Below are 25,595 nucleotides of genomic sequence, written 5' to 3'. Positions count from 1 at the left end.
AAAAATGCAAGTCTCTTTCTAAAGCTTTGCTTGGCGCCAGAAAAGAACAGTGAGTTTGAAGAAATCAGTGAGCATTATTGGGCCAAACGGCCCGTTCTGGTCATTTGTGTTTCCAATGATTTTATGTTTGTAAGGTGAGGTGTGATTGCTTTGAAAATCCTTTCCCTTTGATCTTTTACTGACCTTTAAATAGGTCCCTACAGTGGGCTTTTCCACTACCGCTTTCCAGTCCTCCGCCTCCGGCTCTCTCCCCTCGCACATCTCCACGATGTACCCTGTGATGGGACTGTGACCTCCGTACAATGGCTTCTCCCACAGGAGCACCAGGGAATCCCTCCGGACCTCCCTGCATGTCACGTCATAGGGACAGCCTGCAGGCACACACAGATCAGCAGAGCGGCCAGCAGGGGGCAGTGGCAGCACTGCTCTCTCCATACACTGCTTACCATTTAATACCTGAGTACTACTGGAGTAAGGGATTACCTTCTAAAATTAGCAGGAAGCTGGGGGAAAATAATTTGAACAAGTCAGTGGTTAAAGCGAGCTATGTTGGGTGAATGTAGATATTATCCAAAGAAGCACCTCATAAAAAATCGACCACTTCTTATTAAGCAAAAAGTGATCTCTTGCATGATTAACTATAATGGATTACTTCCCCAACACTCTGTATAACAATTCTGACTTCATGATGCTAGACTTTATGGAGTTCTGTTTCTCACAGTCTTTATGATCGGAATCAGTACAATCAACCTATGTCATTGTAAGTATTGAACAATGCAATGTTTATGTATGAGATGTATTTAAAAGAATAGGGCAAATTTAGGTTTGTGTATATATCATAATGAAAAACTTGTGTATAAGCACAATATTGAATGGCTGTGTGCAACTGGCAAACTCCTTGTGCATTTTGTTGACATAAAAGTATCTGTAACTGCAACTTACATGACAAGCAGAGTAGTACCCTACTGATACAATTGCTCTGTGTGAGATAAATTATCTGGGGAGTGACCCTTCTGTAGTGTCACAGAAACACCACCAGTCTTGTAACAACATACTTAATTCACCCGCAGATGCTCTACCTCATAAAAGCGAAATCCGTTTGTAGTTAGCAAGGAGCTGGCAAATATGGAAAGTTTCCTATTGGTTCCATTCCTGTACTTAATTCCCCCAACTAGATCAGTTAATTTGTTTACTGATCTTCAGTCAATTTTTACAGGTCAAATTAATTAGGTTCACAGAATGAAGTGGATTTGTAGCAGCCAAATATCAAATGCCCACTGCTTTTGCTGTTATAGCACCAATATACCATTACTGTCTCCTTACCAGAATCCTTCTGAACTGTGTTTCTAACACATACTGTATTTCACTCTCCATACCAGGACTCTTCTGGACTACATTTTTAACACACACATCACTGTTTAATTCTGTATCCTTACCAGGACTCTTCTGGAGTGTATTTCTAAGCTGCACATATCTATTTAAGACTGTCTCCTTACCAGGTTCAGGCATATTCCATTCCTGGCATAAGAACGGACTGCTGGGTTCTGAAGGTTTTCCAATGCCCACAATATTCATTGCGAAAGCCCTGAACTGGTAGGAGTGACCTTCTTGCAGGCTGCAAACCTTGAACAGAATAAAACACATACAAAAGACTTTATGTGGACAGAAAAGCTTCCTGATTAAATCTGAGAGAAACACACTAGATGGCAGCTCCTTTGTGAAAAAGGGCTGCTGTGAATGTCATTTTTCGGCAGTGCTCTTACAGTCTCCATTTATTATATCCCCTGTGCTCTTCGCTCTGCTACTACGCTGCTAAAGGCGCAGAGGTGAGCCGCGCATTATTAAAAACTTCATTTGACTGAATAATTAAACATGCTTGCTAATATCCCAGCACAAATATAATAGGGTAGTTCAAACTAACACAACAGAGCAATACAAAATCATGGTGCTTTATGATTCTTGAAATATTCTGGTGGAGAAGTGTTTGATTATTTTAAAGCATTTAAAGTTGAATCTTTAGGCCAATGCATTGCCACACTGTCAACACTGTCCTACCCCAGTGTTAGAGAATATACAGTACTGTATTTTCCTTAGGAAGGACCTACAGTTTTGTCCAACGTAGTGGCAATTGCCTTGCATGTGGATTGTCCTGTAGCTTCCAAGAAATGTGATGTATTAGCAAACCAGGGTCTATGTCTCATTAGGCTACACTATTGGAAATAAGGCAAATGTAAATGACCTTACACAATAGGCACGACTGTCAGTGCACATCTATTGTTCATTGCTGAAGGCAACAGCAGTCAATGTGTCAATTCAGACAGTCGCAAGTATTTACAGGTATCAGTTAGTGGACGACAAAACCGCCGTCAGGCAGCACAATACATACAGTAACTCAAGCGGCATATTTAAACCTCACACCTCAGATGCTGCGATCTGAGTGGACCCGTTTTTAACACCGACATCTGTTGTCATCTACCTGTAGTAATACCGTCATTGGCTGCAGCAAAGGTACAGTACATATTTGCAGTTGGAGAAGCTGAGCTCCACATGTATTAAATGAACACTTACACGCAACATTGGCGAGTTCGGTTTAATGATGTCTTGTCATTTGTGCATCACAAAACCTGTTCATGTGGATATTATGGTTATACAGTTTCATTTTCTGTGCAGCTCGCCAAATGAGACGCTGACTGCAGTATGTTTCACAGTTAGCGCAATTGTACAAAATATGTCTCACAAAAAAATGCGCCTCTAAATTATTTGTTCCCTCAGGTGATTATTCGCAATGCTCGCTCCACAAATCACTCGCCGCTTCAAAATTTGCCTAATACATCCAATTGGGTCATACAGTGAATGTCTCGCTTGTGATGCGGGCAATAAGCATTAAACCCCTGCTGTTGCCGCAACCTTGTCAGTGATGAGATGGAAGCGTGTTTTTCTCAGGGCACGAATTTTAAACCCAAGGCTACACCTCTGTAATAGCCTTTATACAGCAGGACTTTAAAAGGGGGTGTTTGATATCACCCTAGACCAATTTTCAGACCAATTCAAAAATCCAACCATGTTTTCAGTTCGGTTTGACCGAACTAGCCCTAATGATACTCGTGCAATTTCACTGACATGCCATATTATGCTAATGAGTAATTGAATTCGGGAATATATCTTGTATATGGTATGAACAATTGAAAGCTTCTTATTTTAAGAGTTATTAACTGCTGTTGTGTAAAGATAAAGCTGATAAAATGTTACACTTCAAATAATCCCTCTGCAATTTCCCTTTCCAATGTGATACCATAGTTTTTACAGTTTGATAGTTATTCCTCATACTGGACAGTAGAGAGCACTAGATCCAAGGAGAATGAGTGTTAATAAATTCAGATTTTGCTTTAGAAATAATCAAATTCTATCGGTTCACATTACAGCTTTCCTTCTAATGAGTCTTGATAGGTTTGTATGCCTTCTGACTGTTAAATGGAAAGAAAATATCGAGAAAATTAATTTAAGTCTACTCTATAGTGAAAAGAGCAAAGGCGTCCAAGTCCCGCGTTTGAAAATCGATAAGTTTAATTAATTTAATTTAATTGGAATAATCCTTAGAAAAAGGAGTCAGCTAATTTCAGCATTAAGCAGGAATTGATTACAATGCAAATGAAAGATCTATCTCTGGGTCTCCCATAAGGGGGCACTGTGGTTTAAAAGGTTTGTAAGAAATGCGAAGCAGAAAAAACGAAATAATGCAATATATTTGACTGGCGTACGATGTTATTAGTTATACGTGGAATTGTAGAAAAAAGGGATGTGTGCACCTTCTGCAATACAAAACAAAGCATGAGATTCGGAATAAAAAATATGAAGAAAACCGCGTGCTGTCTTGTCACGTGTAGTATTCTTTAAAAGCTGCGGCACCAGAATACAGAATAATTCTAGCTACTATTATGAGCGAACTAAAAGGGAGAAAAATAATTTTCTCCTTCCTTTTGGACTAAATGAAACAAGTTTCAATTCTATCGGGAGGTATGTGTGCTTCTTCCATCGTGGTCTGGCCTTTCAAGTTGCCGTTGTATCAGTCAGAAACGAGCAGGAATACTGTGAGTTGAGAAAGTGAGTTTTTGCTGCCCGTTCTAATATAATCAGCACCCCTTTAATTTCGATTTTTTCCCCATTTTCCATTCTCTGCACGCTACAACAGAAATGGCACTCGCATTAATTATAAAAGTGCTTGTTTTCAACAAAAAGACATTTTCATTAATGTATTTTTTTTACTGTTTAGTTATAAGGGGTAGAAGCGAAACTGCTATATACTGTTCCGCTCAATTTGAGTCCTGATTAAGGGACGGCTTCCAATATCCCGTTCGCTAATGGACTGCTGTTGCACACTGTTGTAGAGGAGCTTTATAAATGGTACTGCTCTTAAAAATTAAGTAAACAGGGTTAACGTCTTTTGCAACTCGTATAAACAAGAACGGTGTCATACCCCATCTTTCCTATATATACCTCTATACCCTCGCATTCTATACCCTCTTCTTTACTAACCGTAACCCTTAACAACTATTCGCTTAATGATAATATACTATGTGTCGGTAACAACGTACCAGCAAAGGCTATAGAAAGGTCATCATTATTAAGAACTAAATACGGATGGATGAATGTATTGGGCGGAAAAAAGGATAGCACTTTATGTTGGGGTACAGTAATGTACAAACCCCTAATCACATCAATATCGATGTCAATAGGTTCACTATTTCTCGCGTTCAGAACCTGCTGCTAGCGGTGCTACGTCAATATCACAATTGTCTCGGAGAATCGTAATCCACTAAGCGCGAAGTGCACAACAAGGCGACGATATCGAGGATCTATCTGACTGTTTCGCGACTCCAGACATCATATCGTTGAGCGGTGCACACGAAGTATCAGGCGACACTAACATTCCTGCCTTCAGGGGCAGCAATGTCTTCTTCCATTCTGCCTTGTGGCAGTCGTGACATTTAGGTTTAGACAAGAGTAGTGCACGATGTGTTCCCTTGAAAGAAGTGAATTAATGATATCTTCGGTGATCATTTGTGAATGTGTACTTCAGAAGAAATATCAGAACTTCATTTGTTGTGTATTTTAGACCTTGCTAGTAAATATATGTACTGTATAATACCCCCGTTGTGCAGTTTCTGGCTGAAGTGTTCTTGTCAGCATTATACTATGAATTTGTTTATTACGAAATAGTTTCGCTGCTGTGGAAAAAAATCATAGTTGTTTTTAGAGGAAAATGGAGATCACTTGCACCTGCAATATTTTGAGAAAGGATTTTTAAAAATGTTTTTAGCACTGAAAAAAGTGTAGTGTTAAAAGCGAATCGACAGTCTTGGGCAGATCAGCATATAATGTCTGACAAAAAAGCCTCTCGGCACATTTCCCAGCTTTTCATTTGCTCCCAAGCACAGCGGGGAATTAAAAGGATCACTGCCCTAGGGGAATGATCAGGCTGTGGACTTAACTGTTGCACCTGAGACCGGAAAGGCTCTCCGACTTCCATATAGTTTGACAGATCGGAAGCCTTTAATATGTTTTATTTCTTCCCTCACTTGAGACTCATCTTGTACAGTAGCGCAACAAATTAATGTACAATATCATTTGTCACATAAAAGCAGGATCTGGAGACTGGTAGGCCTATCAAACAGATTCAGACAAAAGATTATTATTTTTTTGCTCCCCAGACATGGTGAAACTGGCCAGTTCTTTGTGACAGACTGATCACTCCAGGTGGTTATCTGCACAAGTCGCAGGTGCTGAGCCAGGATTTCGGGGCGATCATACTGCACCTTGTACACCCTTTCAGAGGTCGGCTTGACATTGACTTCATGCCAGACCAGCTCTGAAGTGTCCATTTGGTCCAGGAAGTAGCCCTGTATGGCACTCCCACCATTTCTGGCCGGAGCTCTCCAACCAATCACCATCTCCGTACTCCCACAGTTCAGCAGGGCTATAGCCAAGGGCGGGGAAGGAGGGGCTGATGGGAATAGAAGAGGACACAAATTATTCTGCACAGTATGCCTTTAGCTGTAGCATGGAACAAGAAACACATCTAAATCCTCCTGAACCTTCTTGGCACACGGTGTCGGCTTTATTCCAAAAGCAATCTCCAGCACTGTGTACATGCCTTATCTCACTGAGCTGCACCTCACCGTGAGCTGTATTCATAAAACAAGTGCCACTGCTCAGATTAGCCCCCTGTTTTCCAATCGTAAAACTGATAGGAAAACTCAACAAAGTTAAAAGTTGGAGTAAAGGACCTTGGAGAAGAGTTGAGGAGAGGAGCCAGGTGAGGTGGTTCAGGAATCTGGTGAGGACCTTCTGCTGGTGGTGTATTATATCGGGCACAGCCCACTGAAAAGAGACTGGGGGGCAGAGCCTAGACACACTGTTGGGATTCTGTCTCTCAGCTGGCCTGGGAGTACCTGGGGATCAACGAGGAGGAGCTGGAGATTGTTGCTGAATAAAGTTAATAAATGTCTCATGAGACTAATAGTTTGCAGATATAATCTTGGTCTCTAAGAGCCCTAATGTGTCTGTAGAAAGTGAGGATTTTAGCTGTTTCTCCAGGTCTAGGTTTGGTAACATCAGAACTTCCCTAAAGTGTCCATTTTTTTTTGTTTTCCTTTTTTCCCTCCCAACAGCAGTTACCATAGTGGGATGAAAAACACCTTATGTACGCAACTGAGAAAGAGAAATAAGGGGCCGTTTGGGGAAAAAAGTTTCCACGTCTCATGACATCCCAGTATTGCCTTTAAATAGCCCCAGTTTCTTTATAGGTGTTGTGTGAAACAGGAGCCGGGCAGTATGGTGGGGCAGTGGTTAGTATTTCTGCCTTGCAGCGTTGGGTCCCTGGGTTCAATTCTGGACCTGGAGTGCTGTCTGTGTGGAGTTTGTACCTTCTCCCATGCTCACATGGGTTTTTCTCTGGTGCTTTGGTTTCCTCCCACAGTCCAAAGACATACATACTGGCCTGGACCATTAGCCCTGGTGTGAGTGTGTTACTGTATGTCCGTGTCTGTGAGGGCCCTGCAAAGGACTGGCATCCCATCCAGGATGTATCCTGACTTGTGCCCGTTGCTTGCTGGGACAGACTCCTTTCCTTTGGCTCTTTCTGTGACCCTGAATTAGAAGAAGCCGTTAGAAAATGGAGAGCTAGAAATAACAGCCTCCAGGGCCACAGAGGTCAGACCATTTTACATCAACCTAACCTCCAGCTCTTTGCTGTGAGGAAAGGTTGGTGTGCTGTTTTGCTTCTTTTTAAATATTACTTTTGGACAAGAAGAAAGATGCGCCCTTTTTTTCCCCACCATTTTCAAAATGAGAGAAGGCTGACCTGTCCTTTCTGCAATAAAGTCCTATCTCACATAAAACAATTCTTTAACCTTTCTGATTCTGGCAGCTGCAGTAAAGAATTGGGCCTTCCTGAAAATGTAGTAAAATGGAAGAACAGCTGAGTCTAATGATTAAAAAGAGAGGCAGAAAGTCTGGATTCTCAGGGAGCCAGCACTGTGCTCTTTAAAGATTTATTAAAGGGATTGCTGAACCTCCTGCCAGCCTTACCTGACTCTGCACCTTCTGTTAATAATGACCACAGGGAGATTCCAGAGTTGTTTTTTTAAAGAGATGTTGTCACGCCCTCTGCAGCCAGAGGGCGCTCCTTCTCTGTCCTGTCCCTAGTTTCCGGTCTGCTGTCCTTCCTGTCCCTCTCTTTCCCTTGGGCTATATATTTCCGGGTCTTGCACTCTGTCCTCGCTCAGCATTGAGGTTCGGATGTCCTGAGACCCGCCTAGCACCAGGGCGCCCCACGTCCGCTCCCTGAGGGCATAGGTTTCTATACGGCATTCCTGAACTCTTTGCACTAATGAGCCCGGGCCTTTTTTCCCGTCTCGCCGCTACGCATATGGGTCTTTTTCCGCTCTCCTGCTCCCCACGGTTTGTCCCTTTGGACGTCCGTGACAGATGTTAGCAGAGGGGTGCATTTATATTCAGCAAGTTAGCAGCTATCTCGATAACCATTGCTTTATACTGGTTTACTAAACCTAGATGAAAAGAAAGCTCTTCTTATTCATATAATCTGCCAAATCTTTCTCCTCTGTTGGACAAATTGGAATCCAATAATGTTACACAGTTTAAGACAACCCCATAGTTTTTAACAGTATTTTGTCAACAGTTGATGTGTTGATGATGTTGATGTGTTATTAATGACTGAACAGTCTAGTCAGTTTCATTTTAGAACATATAGAACAGGTCAATTTATAGAAATTTCAGTGAACTTTGTGGTAGTAATGTTGTTTGTGGTAGTAATCAGACTGAAGAGCTACTTGTCTTGCCTTTGTTCTGCCTTCAATTAATGTCTAAGTTCAGCGGAGACTTATTCCTTCGAAATTCGAAGATCATTTCTTTGGTCTTGGTGGTGTTAAGCTGGAGATGAATAAGATGACACCACTCCACAAAGTTGGTAATCAAAGTTGGTATAGCTGGAATATCTAAAGCTGGTATAGACATAGCTGTCATTTCTGCACAAGTTCCTTCTACAAACTATTGACAAAGGGGAGTGAATACTTTAGTAGACAAGGTAATACATTTGTCCCTTTAAATTATTATGTAGGGTGTGTGAATTAAATTAAAACATTAATTTCAATGCAATAAAAATTCTGGTTGTAACAACAATATATGCGATTGTTCAGGGTGGTGCAGTATGATGGTAGCAGCATTATGTTAACTTGGACTGGAAAACGTAGGCAGTACAAGCAAATCTTAGAGGAAAACCTGATTCAGTCTGATAAAGACCTCAAGTTGGAAAAAATAGTTACCTACCAGCAGGACAGTGACTCTACAATGGACTGGCTTAACAAGAAGAAAGTGAATATTGTTGAGTTGCCAACTTGAGCAAATAAGAACAGAGGGAAATTGCACTTTCCCTCAGTGCAAAATTAGCAAAGACTTTCACAAAAAGACTTGCAGCTCTAATTGCTGCCAAAGGTGCTTCTACCCAGCACTGACTCTGGTGGATGAATACTTGTACAACTAACCTATTTTAATTTTTAATTTTTCTTTGCAGATTTTGCTGACTTTTAACTTTTTTTAGCCATAGAAGTGTTCCGTTTGAACATTCAAGCTTTGATTAAATATATTCACTTCAGGAAAGCTGTTTACATCATTTGGAAATCAACAAAACAGAGCACTGTTGGCAGGGGGTGAATGCTTTTGCAAGGCACTGCATATATTCATTGTGCATCTCTGCATAGAATTGACCATTGTAATTGCATGTTTATCCAAGCCACGGTTCAGTGCAGCTTCTTTTTTTCACTCGTGATCATGCTTTGACAGGCACAGAATACACCTCTGTAAAACTCACAGATTGCTGCTTTGACTACAATAGGTGCTGACTGCTCGGAGTATTCGCTGCTCCCTGCTGCGCTCACTGACTTCACTTTGAACACATAGCTCTTCCAAGGCGTCAGGCCATGAACTGCAAACCTAGAAAGGGACACAGAGAAAGAGATGTGAAAGAAAGTGTCGTTGTTAAATGCTCAGCTGTGTATGATGGACCTCTGTCCTGTCTTTGCTTTTAATAATCATGAAAAAAAAAACTAATTCCCCATGCAAATTTGTTGTACCTGAAAGCAAAGAAGAACCCTCAGACCTCGCTTAATGGTGCAGCAAATATGGTTTTCAGTTCCCATGCAGGAGATTTTAGAGCTGAAATTTTCTAAAGCTTCACAAAGAGACAAAGCTGTGCCATACATAATATCAATCACAATTACAAAGCCATAAGATGTTCCAAATTTATAAAGGTGGTTGGTCCTCATATCATTAATAGGTTTACTCAAACTGTATCATGGAAAAGAAACAGTCCACACTATGGGATGTTATTTCAGGGCCTGTAGGGTATTACTCAAGAGAGACATTGGGCACAATTGGGTGAGCACTGCAGACATTAGTGCTCCTTTGTGTATATTGTTCTTTCTACCATAGGAATGCTTTCTATGGACTCATTTGTGAGAGCACCAAAACTCATTATGGCATAGCTTTCACAGTGCAGCTTTACAAATTGGGTAACCAACATTATCAGCACCTCATATACAGGCAAGTTTTAATCATTTACTGGCATCTCTTCCCTTGCAGGTGGCTGGTGTACCTGTTGCCATTAACTGGCTTGTTATTAACTGTCAGCCACTTGTCTGTCCCGGCCTCACAGCTGTAGACGTAGTAGCCAATAATATCCTGAGCGTTCTTGGGTTCCTCCCACTGCAGCAACACTGACGTGTCTGTGTCCCTGTAGGCCACAATGCCATGTGCAGGAGGAGGCAGTGCTGACAGAGAAGCAGAAAAAAATATTTTATGCACCTTAAACATAGTTCATATTATTTACCTGTATTTGTGAGTCTCTCTCTCCCTTGTGTTTGCTCTTACAGTCATATAAACCACACATTTGCGGCCGTATAGGAGGTCAACTCTGCTGTATTTCTTAATGTGAGTCAGAGGTCTTATACCACATGAAAATAGAAAATAAATTGTATGGTGTTGTTTCTAGTTGAAACCATAGTTCAGGAACATGTTTCTCAGCCATTGCCACCTATAAGTAATGGGTGCATTGATTGAAATGAAATCTTTCATTCACTTCTTTTCGAAAAAAAAAACTAACACCACAAATGTAATATACAGTATATTTGAATCAACCCTGAAAACTAAGGCCAGACAAGCTGAATGCACCAATAGAAAAAGAACAATAAATTAGCTTTTAGTACATTTTAATTAAACAATACTGAGCACTTGGGAATTCTAAAGGGTGTAAATGCACATGTTTAATTCCTCTTTAAATATTGATGCAGGGGTGAGACATTCTGGAGCTAATGTCATTATGCACTTCAGCTAAAAAAATATACAGAGTGACTGGGCTGTCTTCTTGTATACCTCACCAACCACAACCCTATCTGGCAGGTCAATACGGTCAGTGAACATCAGCGTGCAACTGTAGCTCTGGCACTGGATGACCAGTTCCAAGAAGAATGATGGCAGGCTGGTCCACAGCTCAGGATTACTCTGCAGCAACCCATGTTGGAAGAGGAGGAGTACATTCTATGGAGAGTTTGCAGCGCAAGTCTAGGCAAAATCCTAACTTTTCCTAAGCCTAATCCAAAATCCTCATTTTCAACATCTTTTCCTTCTAGGTGCCTGCTCTGTACCAGCGTTTACTCTTCATGCACTTACTGTACTTTTCAATGCTGTTGGCATAGTTCAACAATGTCAGAGAGCTTATTTGGAAGTGGGATGCATGGTCTCACTCCCATGGTCTCCATCTTAGCCACCACATGGCAGTGATTCACTTTGCACCTATCCTGCCATCACTCCCTCAATGTGGCAACACACTGCAAGGAGCTGTTCAGCGTGGTTGTCACAACAGCATGACAAAGACTATGTCCAGAAAGAGCATCACACCTTCTGCCTCGTACCCTCAACAGCACAGACTGATCGAGACTGCCCACTGTCTTTAGCCACTCACCGCTCAGCAAGCCTTGCTGCATGACTCTGATGTTCAATTGAAATTGAAATTGAAAAGACTTTATTGATCCTGAAGGGAAATTGATGAGGCTCGAGGCTCTCTAAACGACGGTACCGCAAGAATAACTTTAAGGAGTTACAACAGAGACCCTGCCCAGAACAGGCACATCCTGCTTGTCAGCGGAGAAGGGGTTTCAGAGCCCTTACCAGTTTTTTCCTTCAGCGAGATGGGTTCGCTGCAGTCAGACGGGTCACTGACTCCGTACTTATTGACCGATCGGACTCGAAAGAGATAGGAGCGTCCTTTTTGGAGGTCAAACACAGGGAACCTCGGAGAGTTCACAGGAATATCCAAGTTTGACATCATCCAGCTGTTGCTGCCCGCTACGGACTGAAGAAAACAGGGTACGAGTCATGCATTCTTGTCTTAGTGAGTTTGGTTTTAGAGTCTGTAAAAGTAACATGTTTTAATGCAGCAATTAAAACTATATTTTTACTGGTTCATAGAGGAATATTGCAGAGCATTTTGACAAATTTCTTAATTAATTATTTAATTTATTTCTCTACACAAAAAGGTACTTTAGACAACTTTAGGTTCAGTCAGCTATATCTCACCTTCTGTATGCTGGTTTATAGCTTTTTCAGCGTTCTGGTTGTTCTGGAGGGGATCCAATTGTGTTTATGGATACGTATACATAACAAAAATCAAGTATTACTATTTATTTTTCTGTGTAAATGTGAAATTTGCTCATAACCTTACAGAATTTACACCAAATTGTGGACTCAAACAACTCAAGCCTTTAATGGTCGACCCCCACTGTTGCAGGGGATTGTGGGAGTCAGCACATGACAGAGTGAAAAGATGGAATTCAAGGAAAAGTGCTCGGGGAAAAGTGAGTGGAGTTCAAGCCATCATAGCACCGATTACCTGCTCTATGTAGTAGGAGAGATGCTCCCTGCCCCGCGGGTCTGGTTCGGCCCAGCTCAGTATGACGTAGCTCTCACTGCTCTCGCTGGCATGCACACCAGTGGGTGGTAAGGGAACAAGAATGTCCGCTGTGAAGGACAGAGGAGACTCTGAAGTTTCAGTCTGTCGAGGAAAACAGCCTCTCACAGGATGTTATGTAATATCAATAAGGTTAAGCAGCATTTTAAAGAGATCACTTATTTCCAGTAGAGGTTTGATAATGGCCTGTAATGTTTGGCAGAATTCAAAGAATTATAGCTGATACTTTAATGTCCAAATTTCTTGCTGTCTCTCCGATTGAACCTTAACAGTAATAATTCTTCTTCTTCATTCTAGCGTTAATCCCGCATTGGCAGGGTCCGCTTGTCTGCACGCCCGTCTCCATTTGGCGCGGTCATAGGTGTCTTCCGGGGCGACGTTCACTTTCCGCATGTCTTCAGTGATCCGATCCATCCACTGCTTCTTGGGCCGCCCTCTCAGCCATTGACCCTGCGGGCTCAGTCGGATCGCTGTCTGTGCCACTGTGTGGTCGCTACTTCTCATCACATGTCCATACCATCGCAGTCTTCCTTCTCGCATCTTCTCCGTTATTGGTGCCACTCCCATGCATCGACGGACATCGTCATTGAGGACGTGGTCAAATCTTGTTAGGCCGAGACACCACCAGATCATCCTCAATTCCACGACATGGAGGGCCTGCTCATGCCTGGAATTTGCTGGCCAGCATTCCGATCCATACAGGGCAACAGGACAGACAACGGTCTTGTAAACTTTGGCCTTGAGTCGGATTGGCATCCGGCGATCGCAGAGAACGCCGGTGACCCGGCGCCACTTCATGCACGCTGCGTTCGCTCGGGCCCTGGCGTCTCGGAGTGTGTCGCCGTCGCTGCTGCTGATGGAGCCGAGGTATTTAAGCTGCGTCACTTTCTTGAGCTCTTCACCACTGATGCCGATAGTTCCATCCGTTTTAGGGCCGCGCTCCATGTACTCGGTCTTCTTGGTGTTCAGCCGCATTCCATGCCCGTCCAGTCGGATCTTCCAGCTCTGCATTTGGTGTTGAAGACATCGTCGGCGTAGAGCAGCAACCACGGGTGAGGTGCCTGGAGGTCGGCATGCAGAGCAGAAAAAGCAGGGGTGAAAGGGCCGATCCTTGGTGAACGCCGGCGTTGATGGCGAAAGGCGGTGAAGTGCCCACAAGGGCCTCAGATAACGCTGGTGACGTTGCGTAATTGCAAGGCGAGCCAGTAATAGTTTCAATTAGAAAATGAACATAAACAATTAAGGAAATGTTTGTATTGAAGGCAACCTGCAGAGGCTTGGGGAGACCACGATCTACTGCAGTCTTCTTATAATGGGACCTGAGTGTTAATTCTCAGCAAAAGAGTGTAAAAATATTCAATAAACACAGGCACAACCAGAACCTAAACCAGGACCCCTCAGCCTCCCTTAAAATGATCAAACAGCTTTTAGTGCAACTTACATCAGCCAAACTACAAAAGCCCCCAAAATTAAAATGGCACATCTTTTTTTTTGACTAGGAAAAAGCAGCACAAGAAACTATCAGGCGTTCCATCTTCTCCTATTATCTGTAGCCGAGGCTTTGTTCCCAGGTTCTGCATACTGCATATAATTGAATAATAATAGAACATTTTTAAAATTGAGTTTGTGAATTTAATTAAGAAAATCGTTACCTTCAAGTTCGTCCTTAGTAATAATTATCTCCTTTCCTTTATCCAGCTTCACCACTGTAAGATAAAATTGCACACAGTGAGGAGCAGTCTGGGTTATTGGTGAATTACAAAGGTCTGTGCTGCAAAAAAAGGATTCTCTGGTATTAGAGACAGATATTATTCACAGGGCAGGATAATAATGGTGCATTCTTGAGCTTGGTGGTGCTTTCTCTTTGTGAATAATCTTTTTTCCTTTTAAAAATATCAGATTTTTTTGTAATGTCCTTTACACGCATTGTTTAAATCATGCTACAACTGAACAAAATACCTTATAAAGGGAAAGGAGCTACATCCATGTATTTACGATATGGTGGAAGATCTGAACACTTGCATTTCCCCACACGTCTTACCTCAGCTGGAATGTGAATTACATTTGCTTGCCTTTATATTCCCTCAGGACCACAATACCCTTACCTCTGGTCAAGCCGAGGTGTCTTCCAGTAAGAAAACAGGTAAGAGAAAGAAATCCCTAGGAGAATCAATGAGGTAGTGTTTCTCTGGAAGAGTTGAATGAGGAAGGACCGACAGATGGCCAATGGGACCAAATCAGTTTCCCGAGGTGGTATACTGGCTTGTGTAGAATTTCTTTTCACACCTGCTTGAATTGCTGGCAGGTATAGGGGATGCGTGGGCTTACCCATGATCCTGCTAGCCTCGGCGGGGTCTGTCATAGTCACAGGATTGCTGCTCTTGGAGGGTCGACCAATTCCGGCGTTGTTCACCGCTCTTACCCTGAACAGGTAGCTCTTGCCGTCCAAGAGGCCAAAGACTGGGTACCGGCAGAACTTGTGAGGGGTCTCATTGCACTGCACCCACTCTCCAGTCTCTACGTCACACCTGGAGACAAACAAAGAGCCGACATCCTCAGGACACAACCGTGACGTCTGTGAGAATGGGGTCCTTTCTGGGGTACGTCTATGCTTTTATATCATGCAATATCATGAGCTCTATTGTCTTCGCCTTCTATACTGCAGTGGACACGGTGATGACAGTGATGACACAGAAGACAGCTTCCAGATTCTTCAGATCAAGGGTGGATAAAGGGAGTATTTTCCATAAGCTTTGTTAGATGAATGTGATTTCAGATATCCTTTCCAGCAGCATTCATAAACGATACTCCAATTGCTGAGTTGAAGTGGAGTCCCATGAACAGGCCATCCAGAATATAATCCTGTAGTTCTAAACAGTGTTCAATGCACTACTGTATGGAAAGTTCTTGTTCATCTGGAGCACATGTGAGTTAGAGGAGGAAAGAAAGTGTAAGAAAGAAGTTAAAAAATACTTTCCTTCAGCTCCAAATCCTAAAACCCACCAGACCTCAACACTTACTGTTCTGATTGATGGAAATATTCCATTTCCTTGTTGGGGGGGTTAAGGGCAGTAAGATAATATTAAAAACGATCGTTACAGAAGGGACAGACATGATCACAGAGATGGGTGGGGGTGAGCGAAAGCAACAAAACAAAATCTACACCAACAAATCGAGATGTAAGAGCTGAAGAGGACACGGACATTTTTTACAAGGGAATCTTTCTCAGCTGGTTTTCCATTAAAAAGTCAACTTGTATTTCTAAGCTTTTTACAGATATCTTTATATCCTAACTATCCAGTGGAAGATCCTGGGTCCTTACTATCCAAAGCAAACATACTCTATATAATGAGGCACTTTAGAGTTCTGTAGCATTCCCAACTGTATTCAAAATAAAATGACAACACATTTTCTCAAAAATATCCAGCACCAACCTAGAGTCACTCAAACAAGAGGCTTTTCTCCTTTTCCTTCGTTTGTTCTCCCAGTTTGTTCTGAAGCACCTTTATATACACTTCAAGCCTACATGTCATATTATAACCCTTTTCATGGGATAGTTGTATTCACGTTCATCACTTACGATGCAACGAAAAGGAAAACATTTGGCATAGTTGATAGCTTGTCAACTTTACTGTACTTTTTACGTTTGAGCCACTACTTCCAGCCAGTCCCAGAGAAATGAATATAAAGGTTATTGCATGAAATAATGCTTCTAAATTTCAATTACTTGTAAACAATTGTAATATTTAATTATTTAGGTCTGTACTATAGACAAATAATATTTAAAAAAGTAAGGCCTTAGTTCTACTTGATGGCCTACAGTTAAGTGTTATTTTCAGTAATTATCTCCACCTTTGGTAAAAAAAGCCTTAGAGCATTTTTTCTACTCCAAAAGAGCTCCGGTGGGGTTCATTAACATTTTTCTTTTTAATTATCTCAGCATCAGACTACAGTTTGAAGAAAATTTGGCAAGAATATCAAAATTTGGTCAGGAAAGGCTCTTTTGACCTATAGCTAGGTTTTGGTACATGTGGGAGTATGAAATAAGATACCCATTTTGGTTTTTGAGGTAATGGCTGTGTGAGATACTGGGACCAGTTGCCTAGTCTTATTTATAATATTTCTTATGTTCTTACTTTTACCTTTTTATTCTTATATAACTGTTTTTAAAAACTGACCAAGTTACATATTAGAATTAGCTCTCAAGAGTGGTGAGTCAGTGTGTGGGCTGCAAAAAGAACAAGCACAGAGTAGCTGTTGACATTTTCTGCACTTGCGTGCTTGTGTTTGGGTCCTAACAGCCTAAGCAGATGCATCTGCAAACTGTCAACGTAGTATGTTGGAAATATTATGTGTCAGTCAGTTAACGCAAAGTGGTAGTAGTTTTTTTTCTCATTGTTTCTCAGTGTTGTGGCAGGACTTGATCCTTGGCTGGCAGAGGCATCTTCCAGCTTTTAGAGAAGAAGATTTATGTAGAAGGAAATTTGTTATGGCACAGAACAGTAGGTGGTTCCCGGTGTTCTCATTCAGACAGCAAATTGAATTAAATAAATGGTGCCTGTTGGTGGCATGGTGGTGCAGGTGTAAGTATTAAGGCCTCACAGCAATGGGACCCTGGGTTCAATTCTGGACCTGTGTTTCATGTGCGTTTCCTCCAGGTGCTCCAGTTTTCTTCCACATTTACTGGTAGATGAGGCTTCTGTGAAAATCAGCCCTGGAGAGAGTGTGTGTGTTTGCCCTGTGATGGATTGGTGTCCTGTTCAGGATGTTTCCTGTCTTGCACTGATTTCTGCCTGCTGGGACAGGATCTAGCTCACCTGCAACCCTGAATTGGAAGAAGTGGTTAGAAAATGGATGGATGGGATATTTGCCTGATTGGTGCATTCAAGTTCACAATTTCATCGTTATGCTATACAGGAGATTGAGGGCTAAATAATCAAATTGGTTCAATATTTTTAATAAAACCTTCAGTTGCTTATTCCTGGTAATGGCAGCCCAGAGCCAATCTCAGAAGCAGAGAGAAAAATGTGGGAGTAGGATATTGGGACCTTGGAGGGACACCAGCAAATCACAGGGCACTTGAGCACAAAGAGGACAATTCAGAAACAGTAGGCTACCTAGACAGCAAGTCTTTGAACAATGGGAGGCCCACCTGGGGTTAACATACAAGCTCCACCTAGTGGAGACAAATTGACCCATGTTGGAACTGAATTCGGGAACCGAGAGGAGTAAGAAAGCAGCTCTGATTGTTGTGCTTTGGTGCCACTCTTGCATCAAACAGCAAGAGAAAATTCTAATGAAATCACTAAACGTTGATTGAACCTAGATCCTGAAAGTCATTTGAGCTATTCGTCTACTCCTAGACTCCTAGCTGCTGGAAGAGTCACAGCTTTTGATGCTGATGCTGCTGTCCTCCAGCTACCCTCTGGGTACCTAGATGGCACACTTCACATTTATGTACCATGTTGAACATAATAAGAAAGAAAAATGTGAAAAACAGTACGGATGGAATACATGTGTATAAAGTAGGGAGATAACAAGTAAGAGGAAGTGATTATAACGGTTCCATGGGTGCGATGTGCAGGGGACTGATAGCGATCCTGACAGAAAAGCATTAGCGCGCTAGTAGTTCAGCCTGGTATGATGTCATGACCTGGGGCTAGGCAGGGAGCCAGAGAGCTGGAGAGTTTTTGATAGTTCGTCAACTTTACAGTACTTTTTACGTTTACTGCTAACACACACTTTCACAGATACTCATTTTGACATCCCAACTGTATTTTGCATGTATAGTCTTACAAAGTCGATTTTCGAACTGCACATCACCTTTAAGACTGGGTGACACTACACACGGTGGAACCCAGTGCAAATTAAAACGACGTACAGCTCAGTCACTAAGTAAATTACTAAAGTCACAAGTACTTTAAAGATTATTATCATGTGTTATATTCTTATACCCATCCATTGATTTTCTAATCACTTTTCATCTAATCACTTCGGTACTGTGGGAGAGCTGGAGCCTATCCCAGCAAGCAATGGGTGTAAGGAGGGGTACACCCAGGATGGGACACCAGTCCATTGCAAAAGCATTATATTATTATTATATTAAAACAGAGGAAACATTCAACACCCAGAAAATGACAGGATAAGAAGATAGTCAGAGAGATACAGAGGAAGATGCAGAAGCAAGGCAGAAAACAGAGAGAGATGTGTACCAGGTGAGAGAACCTTGTTCTGATTCATCTTGAAAACCAGATTCTTACTCAGCATTTGAACCTTGTTTAAAAGAGCTTTATGTTCTGTTATTTAAGGAAAATGATTTTGTGGAGGAATCCCCAGGCTAAAGACGTTCTCCCCTAGTTGGCTATACATTTGTAGAATAGGGAGATAGACTCCCATTCACTTAGGGACATCGTGGTTTATAGAGAGGGAGAATCGTATTCTGTTAATTGAGGGAGCAAGTTTTATCTCTCTTGTTGGCCTGTGTAAGTATTATATACAGTAGCATCTCTGTGACACCTTGCTTATGTAAATAGTATATGATTTATGTTGTATGTGTGCAACATTGTGCATTGTCTAGTTGTGTTACTGTTAAAAAAATGTTTATGCTAGTTTGCCTCTCATTTATCACTCTTTTGCCAAAGCTGTGCAAGAGAATAATAACTAAGGTGCATTAAACTGTTCCAACAACATAGGTATATTTTTTACATTTCGATATTTGACATTTGATGGTTAATTTATTTTAATTATTGTTTATCTTGACTCTATTTTACATTTTCTTAACCCCTACTTATATCAATATTTTCAATTTTCGTGGGTAATTGTTTACTTAAGAGAAAAACATGCCACTAAATAAACTACTGAAACTTTATCTGAGTGAGTGCTTTCAGCACATTTTAAGAGAAGAAATCTATCCTGTTTCTGCTAGAATGTTTATGTGAGACATAAACAGATAAATATTTGCACCCTGGAAGGCTGTTATTGGGAGTAAATAAATTCAGGCTAGGTTTAAGATGGCTTGATATTGGCAGTGATAAATATAAGTTCTTCAGGATAAAAAAAGCTTTCCGAGTGTGCTACTGTGTTGCCAAGCAACGGGTCAGGACACACTACTAGCAGTATATACTCTTTTTCCTGCTTATCAGATTATTTTTTATGAAGGTTTTATCTGGAAGTTTCTGCTTCTTGCCATCCCATTTTTACTTCTGGCAACACTCCAAGCAGATATTAGACAATTTATATAGAGAGTCATTCAGAACCACCTGACTTTGAACTTCCTTCCACTGCTTGGATCAGATGAAGGTGATCTGAAAGGAGTTGTGTTGTGTAAATGGCTACAAAGTAACATAACTGACAATAAAGCAGTTCGAGGAGGTGTCTCATGATTACATATTGTAGCGCTACGGGGTTCAAGTGGGCGCCCTCGGCTGCTACCTACACAGGTCGACCCCGAACCGTCGGGGACGTGAACCCAGGCCTCCGGCATCACTCAACAGGGACCCAGCTTGTTGAGCTAAAGAGAGATCTCTCCCCAGCCCAGCGGCTGTGGTCCTGCTATTACAGGGAAGGACGGCGACATCACCGCTCTGGTCAGCCGGCTCTTACACAGTGCCTGTTGGCCGTATGCGTTACAATATCAATTGTTTTAAAATTATTTTAAGTTATAAAGTCAGTTTTCTTTCTTTTGCAGCAGATGGGATTTTTTAAAAACAGGAGAGTGAATTAATGGGGAATGAAAAGGGTGTCTATTGCCTGTATTCAGAGAAGGGGCAGGCTCTCTGTTCGGGTGTCCTCATGCAAAGGGATCCTCAGAACTCCTCTCCACCAGTAATTGTGGAAGTTCCTACATCAAAATGCAATCTCTAAACATGTTTTCTTTTCCTGTGAATACAAGATTTGATTATATAAATTAATATAAAAGACACTTGAAGGGTTTATTCTCAGATCAGACATGCTTGAAATCCAGAAATTAAGTGAAATAATCCCATTATCCTATTATCCAGTTTTTAATTAACCTCTGTATGAAAAAAACTAACATTACCACCAATTATGCATATATGCTGTTGGATAGAGCGTTCTCAAATGGTGTCCTGCTGCACAGTCAATTTCTTTTTTGATTAACCTAATCTGAAAAAAATTCTGGGTTGAAAACATTCTTCAACTGATACTGACAAATTCATTAAAACATTAAAAAACAGAAAAAATTAGCAATCACCTAAAATCCCTTAGCATCTCCTATATCATATTCTTTAGCATGTGTGTTTGGAATTTCATGAGAACTGGCTACCATATTGGGAAGTGTAGAAAGGTACATTATAACTCAGCTGTGAAGGTCACATCCATCTCCCTGGACTCTCAGACCATGCAGATGGCAAACCAGGCAGGAGAGCTTCACTTTCCTCTGTGCAGGCCTGGCAGAGCCAGACAATAGAAATGAGACTCACAGTCAGAGAAACATCTGTCAAGCACTGGAGCCAGTCTGGTATGAATTAAGGCCAATTCTATGATCATCTGTTTCTGTCTTTAAGGAAAGCTTATTTGTGTCTTAACTGTGTCTCAGGTTATAAAAAAGTGATCCCAAGGAATCTGCCTTCATTTGTAGTGTAGTGAAAATATCTTATTTCATAAACTCCTTTTTAAATGTGGAATCTCCAATTTGGAACCCAATTGTTTCAGTGGCTTTCTTTCCAGCAATGACTCCTGTACCCTCTTTACAGGAATAATGAGGACCAATAAACATTCCTCATCCACAATACCACCCTTGAGAAAACATAATTTGGGCTCTCTGCAAACTCTACAGTGCCTCCCCCTCTGACTGGGGGAGAGATGCATTTCAAACTGACAATCCTAGCCTCTCATGTGGCCAATTTGTTTCAGGAGTCACCGATTTGCTGGACAATGACCAAACCTTACCTGGCATGGTTCTGGGTGTGACTGTTTACGGAATCTCACTTACAGACCACTAGTGACATGACCCAGGTTAAACTGGTGAGGTCTGGGCCATAGGTCTCAGCCTGTTCTGTTCACAATCACCTTTACTAGATTTAACCCTTAGGAATCCTCTACAGACAATAGATCTTGCCTTTTTTAAAAGACAAAATGGTTTTGAAACTCATGGGACTTCCTTATCCTGCAATAGTTTAATACAATGGTCCCAATATGTTGAACACACAATACTGTGCTGTTGACAGAAGACTATACTGGATAATCTGATAATGAATTAGTGATATCAAGTGTTTCACTTTTGCTTGTACTGCTTGTGTGTTTAAAAGCCGTTGTAGCCAGACCTGAGTTCTTGTGAGTGAATGGTGTAGGTTCCCAGATTAGTTTGCAGCTCTGCGACAGCAGAATGTATGGGAATAGAAAGAACTGCTCTTACAGGGACCTGACTAAAAGTGGAATACCATGTTAAGAATATCTGCTCAATTCTTACATATTAAACTGGAATTTGTTTTAGTTACAGATATCTAACTAATGTACATTTATGGTTATTACTGATTTATTTGGCTGAGGCTACAGTTTTCTTCTTTGCAAACACCTGGGTTTGTTGGAACATCCTTTGCAAAGCATCTTAATGAAGGGTACAAAAACAGTGTCTGCCTGGGATTTGAACCCACAGCACTCAGATCAGGCCTCTAGACACTCAACACGCCTATGCACTGCTGCTCATGTGACCTGTTAAAAGAACAGCCTCTTCTCATTTATAAATGTGATTTTATCATTACTGGAGTAGCAGGCTGGAGTGTGACACCTGAAGAAGGCTCCACAGTCAAAACATTGTATCTCTTATTTCATTTCCACATGGAATAAACCTTTACCTGTTCCTTGGTTTGTTCAACAGAAAATACAAGCTACTTTCAAATCAGCACTGGCCACGCTGGAAGTTATCACAGTTCAAAGCAGACTGATCCACACCAGGCGGCTGTGTAGTCAAAAGAAGGAGATTCTCCTACCTATCAATATAATAACCAAACACAGGGCCTCCACCATCTGCACTTGGCGGTGTCCAGGTCACAAACACATAATCCTTGTGCACGTCGCGGCACTCCACACTGAGAGGGGACCCTGGCGCCCCGACTACAGCTGCTGCTGCGTCTGTTAAGGAAATAAATAAGGGATAAGGAGCTGAGTGGCTTCCTGCCTGCCGTTAATAACCGGAGAATCTGCTGATGCCAAACTCGGCAGCACGAGAAGGCATCTTTTCAGGAGTTCCTTATTAGAGAGATGGATCTTATCGGGGTCACCACATGGCTCTGTGTCCATGTGGCTATCCAGCAATTCCTCAGCACTCTCTCTCATTCTCACACATTATTCAGCAGGTGCAGATCACTTTGCCTGCTTCTTCAAAGATTTGGATTGCCAACAGCAAACCTACTTATATAGCAAGCAACAACAGAGCAAAGCTGAGCTCTGTAATTACAACTTCTGGCAAAAATGGAAGCTGAGATTTGAAAAGATAGAGAATCTTTTAAAAGCATTTACTACTAACATTAAGATCCAAATCTTGTTTAAAATTGGCGTGAGAGAGCAGATTTCACGCACGATTCACCAGGACTGACTACTGGAAAATGGAACCTCACAGTGGTTGGCAGTGATAATAAGTGCTTTCAGGCATAGCCTGAGAAATAAGTCAAGAAGTGATGAGTGTGTTCCAAAAAATCATGTAAAACATAAACCTCTTTCCTCAAAAGTGCAAAATCAGGGTAGGATATTTTCAATTGACATCCATGACAATATCCTTAATATAAACTCAAATTGTGCAGAAACCTTAGTCTTATCACCTTAAAACATGGAATACAGGGTATATCTATATTCTTCTTCTTTGTGTTAAACAAAGAAGGCATGAGGATGACTTGTAGATTATATCAGTGTTCTTTTTCATGTTTTGAAATAGAATAAACCATGGAAATAACAGGAACAAACCAGTTTTAATCTCAGGTTAGACCACTGGGGAAGAAGTATAAACACTCAATAGACTGAAATAAATTACTGCACATTCCATACAAGGTTACTAGAGCAATCACCAATACCGTAGATGAGCTGAATTCTCTCATAAAACAACAAATGACGAGGTGGTGTATTGCTTCAGGAGTAGATTAATAATGTCTTGGTTAAGATATGCATTGAGGTGTATACGTCCTGACCTCATATAGATATGGTAAGAACTAGGGGAAATAATTACAGATAATTGTTGTGTAAGGGATACATAAAGACACAGGTTTGATATTTGGTCCCTGCCCAGACAGGATCTGCCTCAGTTGACCAAGGATGGACCAAGCTCCGGTGGATAGGTTTGAAACACCAAAGCTGCTCCATCCTCAGCCGATTAGGTACTATTCCATTTACTCCTTGAAAATATGGTTACATGTACTGTAGATCCTTTAGACCACTCTTGATGGGAGGACCTACTCCATAACAAGTAGGCAAAGACTTCATCATCAGCAGAGGAGTATTTTTCATGCTTTGAACACCCTTTAGGAAGTGGACTGGTTTTCTCTGGAATCTGCCCTGGGAATAGTGATCTGTGCAGCTTTATCGACCAATCGTGACCAACCATAAGCAGCCGATTCTCCCACCTTTAACATAGATGTATGCGCTGTGCTCCTTGACTCCACTCGCAGCAGGCAGGCAGATAGTGTAGATGCCTTCATGCTCTTTGTGCATCTCCTTCACTGTCAGAGTTGTTGCACTAGGTCCGGTGTTGATCTCAATTCCCTCGGATTCTTTGAGTGGGACTCCTAGAGAGCAAAAGAAAACACGGAACATTTGGGTAACTTGGGAAATCTCCTATTCAAGCCAAAAGCCATGTTTTGAGCCCACAAGCTCATGTTAGAAAAGCTGTCAAGATCACTAAAGCACTAGAGATTCTCTGCTAATAGCAGGTAATGGCCATCGTTATCCAAGTGCCACGGATAAAACTTAAGGAGTGTTTAACTCGCAGTTAAGTGAAGAATTTTCTAATTTCTGAAATGACTACCTGAACAAGGCCATGGCAGCCAAAATCACTCTCTCACAATCTTTTCCAATTGATTATATGTCACAATCCTAAGATAAACGAAGGACATCTCACTGTAGCATTCTACACATTATTGGAAAATAAAATAAATAGGAATTTCAACACTGGAAAATACGATTTTTCCCAGCCTCTAACTCATAATGAGAATAGCAATGTATAGTATTCATTAGAGAAAAGAATGGCTGGCGAAAGTAGGCAATGTCAACTAATATATTTTTATTGCCTTCTAGCTTCCACAATAACTGCACTGCTGTCACAGTCCATGTAAAAGAATAAACTGCCTTGTTTTCTTGAAAGCCTTTAGTTTTCTGGGCCTGCCATATTTAATGTTAACTGATTTCGTCAGTGCATTCGATCAAGATTTCAGTCCAATCTATCCAGGCTACCATCACTGACTTTATGATGATAGATGTTTAAACTAAAATCTATGATTGAAATTGCCAATTAGTTTTTGATTTGGAATAGCCCTTTGTATGTTCTCTATGTCTCATGTCTCAGCTCGCAGTTTTGTTCACAAAGGAGGTTGAGGAGTTGTAGGCAGACTCCTCTGACTCTCCCACCTTTGAAACACTTGTTTTCTAACACTTCACAGGCAGCACAGAGGGGTGTCTCTCATCCACCACACTACATACCTACTAGAGTTTAGGAGTTCACAGGGGGAGCTATGTTACTGACAGAGCCCTGGCAGAAGTATAATGTGACTGTAGCTTGGTGAATGCTAGTCCCACTTTGGCAGTTAATATATCCTGCCTCATAGACCCTGCAAGCTGATACAGGCAGGTGAACATGTAATTTCTCATGGTGCAATGTCTTTGTAGACATAGCAGTAGAACATCATGCCTCCAAAACAGCAAACTGACCATCTCTAAACCAGGTGATTCCACGCTGGTGTGCTAGCAAGGCAGAAGAAAATCCGCAAGACAGGGTGAAGGCTTCTCCCTCTTTGGCGAAAGACGGCTTGAAGGCTGCCTCAAAATCTGCCTCCTTCTCAGACGCTGCAACTGTGGAGGAAAAGGAAAATAACTTTCTAGAAGAAACGGGTAC

General features: G+C 41.5%; 1 protein-coding gene across 1 annotated transcript in view; it reads right to left on the bottom strand.

The window, feature by feature from the left end:
• Window positions 1–25,595, bottom strand: part of myom3 (myomesin 3) — a 93,788-nt gene that overhangs the window by 24,908 nt on the left and 43,285 nt on the right. Inside the window, exons 9-20 of the mRNA XM_015349195.2 lie at window positions 25,412–25,552; window positions 24,112–24,273; window positions 22,489–22,630; window positions 14,867–15,066; window positions 14,191–14,244; window positions 12,461–12,588; window positions 11,740–11,923; window positions 10,169–10,343; window positions 9,386–9,507; window positions 5,814–6,001; window positions 1,497–1,623; window positions 184–371 (exon numbers count right to left, since the gene is read on the bottom strand). Of these exons, the coding sequence (XP_015204681.2) occupies window positions 184–371; window positions 1,497–1,623; window positions 5,814–6,001; window positions 9,386–9,507; window positions 10,169–10,343; window positions 11,740–11,923; window positions 12,461–12,588; window positions 14,191–14,244; window positions 14,867–15,066; window positions 22,489–22,630; window positions 24,112–24,273; window positions 25,412–25,552 (1,811 nt within the window). The remainder of the gene's footprint in view (window positions 1–183; window positions 372–1,496; window positions 1,624–5,813; window positions 6,002–9,385; window positions 9,508–10,168; window positions 10,344–11,739; window positions 11,924–12,460; window positions 12,589–14,190; window positions 14,245–14,866; window positions 15,067–22,488; window positions 22,631–24,111; window positions 24,274–25,411; window positions 25,553–25,595) is intronic.

The sequence above is a fragment of the Lepisosteus oculatus genome, chromosome 11, assembly GCF_040954835.1.
Source record: "Lepisosteus oculatus isolate fLepOcu1 chromosome 11, fLepOcu1.hap2, whole genome shotgun sequence".
NCBI lineage: Eukaryota > Metazoa > Chordata > Actinopteri > Semionotiformes > Lepisosteidae > Lepisosteus > Lepisosteus oculatus.
This window is presented reverse-complemented; position numbering and strand designations above follow the sequence as displayed.